General features: G+C 31.1%; 1 protein-coding gene across 1 annotated transcript; it reads left to right on the forward strand.

Annotated features, from left to right (window-relative positions):
- The first annotated feature begins 3,865 nt into the window (after nucleotides 1–3,865).
- LOC108345181 (TLC domain-containing protein At5g14285) lies at nucleotides 3,866–5,023 on the forward strand. Its single transcript, XM_017583761.2, has one exon. The coding sequence runs from the start codon at nucleotides 4,083–4,085 to the stop codon at nucleotides 4,818–4,820; it is 738 nt and encodes a 245-aa protein (XP_017439250.1). The 5' UTR covers nucleotides 3,866–4,082; the 3' UTR covers nucleotides 4,821–5,023.
- The last annotated feature ends 445 nt before the right edge of the window (nucleotides 5,024–5,468 follow it).

Raw genomic sequence — 5,468 nt, forward strand, 5'->3', positions numbered from 1 at the left:
TTTTAAAACATTTATTTAGTTTTTTAAAATAAAAGAGAAATTATTCACTGTATATTTTATGCAATAAATAAACACATTACTTTTTATTGATATAATGATAAAATCGTTCAACTAAAAAGTAACACCAAAAGAAAATAAATAAATAATAAAATATAAATTTTTTTATTTATTAAATGATAAAATCGTCCCATTAAAAGGTGATACCAAAATATTATTAAATATTAAAAGTAATACAATAAGATATACATAATTTTTTTAAATAATATTAAAAAATTATGTTCTAGTTATTTTTAAAAATAGTTTTTTTTTAATTTTTTGAGATGTAGAGAACTTTTTTAATTATTTATTTTATCAAATAAATAAATAAATTATTTTTTTAAAAGATAAATTTTTACCTTATTAAAAGATGAACTTAAGAAGAAAAAAAAGGTTTACTTAGTAAATTAGTTCATTTATTTTGACCTTAATTTCTTTTGCTTTTTGTATGATTCAATTTAGTGTTGATATTGTTTTTTTCTCAACTAAGTCCTTATTACTATTTGGTTCATATGGTTAATGATGTCTTTGTAATATTATGGGTAATTTTGTAGTATATTTTTTTTTACTTTATTTGTTTTTTTTTATGGATGAGTGATGTTATGTTGTGTGATAATGTCAAGTGTTAGTGTCACCATCACATGTTAATGATTTATATTAAATTTAATTTCTATATATATTTTTAAGTGTTAAGTCAGCATCACATGTTAATGGTTTATATTAAGTTTAATTTTTATATATATTTTTAAGATTAGAGAATGTTGTTTCTATAAAGATATAGAACAGTCAACACTAACTTAAAAATTATAAAGTAGTTATTTTACTTACCAATAAAAATAAATGAATTACATAACTTGTTCTATTTATGAAAAATTGTAAAAGAATATTATTTATTTTACAAAGTTGATTTAGATAGACTAATTAAGAGATATAAACAATATTAATAAGTCGGTTTAAATTTGATGTGGATATTAGCATTTTTTTATTAATGTTAGAGGAATTAAATTTATAACTAAGCTAAAAAAGGATTTTTTTTATTCAAATATTAAAATTTAAAAATTACAATAAGAATTTTACGTTTACATTCACAATTTTATAAAATAAATAGTATTTTTTATATTTTTCATAAAATAGAAGAAGTTTTGTAGATTTTTTTATTTTTATTGATAAGTAAACTCAATTGAACTAAATTTTTTGTTAGTTAAGTCTAATTAACTTAAAAAAAATCGAACAAATCTTATACGTGGACAAAATAACATTTTTCAATTTTAAACAAAATTTAGATTCAATTAAATAAAAAAATATGAAAATCGAATTGAATATAAGACATTAACAGATAACATTAGTACTAATACGTGATACTAATATTAATATTAATACGTAAGACGAAAAAACTTTTAAAAAAATAAAAATATTATAAATTGACACATAAAACTTATAAAGACGTGGTTATAACTAATTTAACAAAAAAATATTAAATTATGTCTTTATTAAAATAAAATAAATCTATGAATTGATATATCTTGTCTACCTAATGACAGAAATATTTTTTGATAAAACTCTCTTCACTACAAGAAATGCGCTGATTACCAAAGGTCTTTTGGTCGTTGATAAAATTGATATATCGAAGGATTTCCCAACAGTTATTTAAGATGGTCATTACCGAAGGCTTTTGCCCTTCGGTATTGGGCAACGAAGGCTTTTGGCCGTCGGTATAGACATTCACTTAATGAAATCAGAATTTGGGATTTCTCTCTTCCATTTTCCTAAATACTTTCTGCGAAAGCTTCTCCCAAACTTTCACTCCCAATTTGTCAGGTCCCCGCTTTCCACTCTCCCTTGCCCTAATCTTTGTCTCCCTCTGTCGTTCACAATCCGAAACCATCATTGCCATTGTTTCTCACTTTTTCGAGCCCCTCTTTCTTTACAATGGTGGTTTGGCGGCGTCAGGAGGTGTTGTCGCTGCGTCAGGGTTGGTGTCGCGGCGTGGGTAGAGATTCTAGTTGTTGAGGGAGGCTAATCCAGGGGCTATGTGACGAAGTGGCTTTCGCTGCGTGAGAAGGGCTTCACGAAAGAGGGTATCGGAGGTGCTAATACACCTAGGGTTGTCGCTGCCGTAGAGGTAAGTTATTGCTTCAAATTATTGTTTCAAATTATGTACCTTTTGGTGGTTGCCCTCTTTATGATGCATGTGTGAGTTAACCTGTATATGTGTATTGCTTTTGGTTCGCATTGGAGATTTTGTTTAACACTAAATATCATTGGAAAATGATTGCAATTGTAGTAGTGCGTCGAAGGTCGAGTGAAGCTCACTCTAGGGCAAAGGTGTGGTGTTAGGAGGTTGTCTTCGTCCAGGGAGGTTGTAGCATGGAGGTAAGCTCTTTGTCTCTTAACGAAGTGAGCATTGATGTAGAATTATGGTTAAATGTTGAATAAAAATGTGGTTGCATTAGTAAAAGAATGAGATTGTATTATTAAAGTGCTTTGAGTTCATCTTAGGGAATTACATTGCTTGTATTATTGATCCTTGTCTGGGAATGATTGAAACCACAGACTGCTATGGTCATATTAGGTTGAACTACTATTTTTTCTTATATTCCAAGCTATGTTGCATGTGTGAAATGTAGTGTTATGGCCAGATTGCTAAAGGGTACGAAGCTTTTAAATGTATTAAAGTCCTGGACCTTTGATTCAGTTTTGTTTGAGTATATTAGAATGAATGTTGTTGTTGTAAAACCGGTCATGATATCATGGTATGTGTGCACGTGATATAGGTTGACTAACTTAAATCTATCCAGAGTACGAGAGCTAATTTATGTGTGGATTGTATGATGCTTTGTCATGTTTGTTCTGTTATGTTAGTCCTTTCCTTTTGTTCTATGGCATCTCACTTCTTTGTATGCTTAACTGAATGAGTGCTTAACTCAAGAATGCATCTCCACCACTGATCAACACAAAAATGCCTTTAATTTAGGTACTTCGTTAGTTGTTACTTGTCTTGTTGATTCGTTTTCCAGTTTTAATTCTTTGCTTTAACCTATATAAAGATTTAACTGGTCATTTAAAAACCAAAAGACACAAACACAAGTTGAACCTGAATGCAATATGTTTTGAGTTTAATCCAAGCATTTTATAACTAAATATGCATTCATATAGTTCATTTGTACATTGAATTTAAAAATCTGAAATAATGTTTGATTTTAGAGTTGTAAAACTGTCCAACTTAGCTTTACATATAGGAATAAATAATTTCTGCATCTTATTCTACTTATTAATTACATGTCAATCTTTGTTAGGTTTGTTTGCCAAAGATCAAGTGAAGGTAGGGCTGGGCTGCTACTTTTACCTCAACATATCATTATCATATCTACCCAAAATTTCAACTTCGTTAGAAAATCAATCCTTGCAAGTAAAGGATAGAATAAAAAATTAAAATATTATAAATACTACGTTTCAGGTGTTTAAAAATAAAATTATTATATATAGGTTGACAACTGATTAACTTTTATACGATCATATAATAACTACATTTTAATAATAAAATATTAAACTATAAGAATAATAAGTTAATTACAATCCAAATTAATTATTTAATAAAGATAATAAAAAGTTATAAGTGGTGGTAAAGGATAAAACGAGTTGTTAATATATCGTTATTTCTAAAAGTAAGATAAGAAAAAGATAATATTAGGAAGTTTTTTTTTTTTTGTTTCATGTAAATAACTACTTAATAACAACTTTATACTAACGAAATCTTAAATTAAGATAGTTAATTAAAACATAAGTTGAATTATTTAATAAAAATAATTTTTGGGTAGTTTATATAAAATAAACAATGTCTTAGTTTGCAAAATCAAACCGTTCCAACACCAAAGACCTAAACAAAGGAATTCGTTTTTTGTATCTAACTTGAAAAATAAAACCGTTGATCCTCCCCCACCACCCTGTTCATTCCAGTTCTGTTTTTCTTTCCCAACACAACAAAGCACGCTCTACAAAACCTTATTAAATGCACCATCTTTCACTCTACCAATTCTGAAAAGCTAATGCAAATGGAAAACCACGTCCACAAATTCTTCACCTTCTTCTTCTTCATTTACCTTCTCGGTTACTTCATAATCTTCCGCAAATGGAGCCCCAAGATCCGACCCGAAGCTTCCAGCTGCCTCATCTCCCTCTTCCACGGCACCCCGGCTACGGTCCTCGCAGTCGCCGCCGTCCTCTCGGCTGAAAACCGCAGTCTTGCCGCCGCAAACACGAACTTCCAGAACCTCGTGCTAGACTATAGCGCCGCCTACTTCGCCGCCGACCTCGTACATCTCGCCACGTTCTTCACCGGCAGCGGAGACCTCACGTTCGTCTTCCACCACTTCGCCACGCTCTTCGTCATCCTCACGTGCCGCCACGTGGCGGTTCACGGGGCCGTGGCAGTGCTCACACTCCTGGCCATCGCGGAGGTCACCAGCGCGCCGCAGAACGCGTGGGCATTGGCCCGGGCGCGTCGGAAGGACGCGCAGTTCGCGGCGAGTGTGGCTAGTGTTTTGTCGGTTCCGTTTTATGGCTTGTATTCTGTGGTACGAGGTTTGTTGGGGCCGTATGTTGTTTTCCGGATGGCGGCGTTTTACTCAGGTGGAGGTGCTGAGGGTTTTATTGCCACGTGGGTTTGGATTTCCTGGGTCGTTGTAGTGTCGGTGGCCATTGCTGCGAGCATTGCGTGGGTTTCTAATCTTTGGATTGAAGTCTACGAAGAAAGATCAAGGAAAGTTGAGGACAAGATAAGATAGTGCATTAATGTGGGACTTAATACAAAATTAATAGCTTGCATGTTAGGTCAACTGTTTATGTAAATGTTTTTCGTGTAATAAATATTTGGGTATGATTAAACTCTCTTAGAAAAAAATGAAAAAAAAACTACCTTAGGTGGAGTTCATGTATAAATGTTAAACACAAACTTCTAATTTATATCTATTTTGTGTTTTTTTTAATAATCTTTGTATCATGTGATGTTAATATTACATTAATTTCAATGTTAATAATAACATGAAAAAAAAACAGACAAGTAAAAGATGGATAGATGATATTAATGTTTACTCTCTACATTTATATTATAATGGTTTGTAACCTCAATGTTGACTATGTGTATTTTTTCATTTATTATAAGAAATTATGTAATTATTAATAAAATTTTATGGAAGTGTTAGTAAAATAGATTTTTTTTACTAGTTTTATTCACAAAAGTAAATTTGTTGGTATTAAAAGTTTCATATTGACTAAATAAAACTAATTTAAAGTATATATGATGCAAGAATGACTTACTCGAAAATCAAATAATGGAAGTGAACCAAAGCACTCTTCACTAATATGCAAAATTGACACCAATGATGAAACATGACCTAAAGGATAAAATATGATCCATATGAAGGTTTGGTGCC

This window comes from Vigna angularis, chromosome 8 (assembly GCF_016808095.1).
Source record: "Vigna angularis cultivar LongXiaoDou No.4 chromosome 8, ASM1680809v1, whole genome shotgun sequence".
NCBI lineage: Eukaryota > Viridiplantae > Streptophyta > Magnoliopsida > Fabales > Fabaceae > Vigna > Vigna angularis.

Bases quoted from the DNA above. Each gene is read 5' to 3' on its own strand.
- LOC108345181 (XM_017583761.2), top strand. From the start codon at position 4,083: ATGCAAATGGAAAACCACGTCCACAAATTCTTCACCTTCTTCTTCTTC.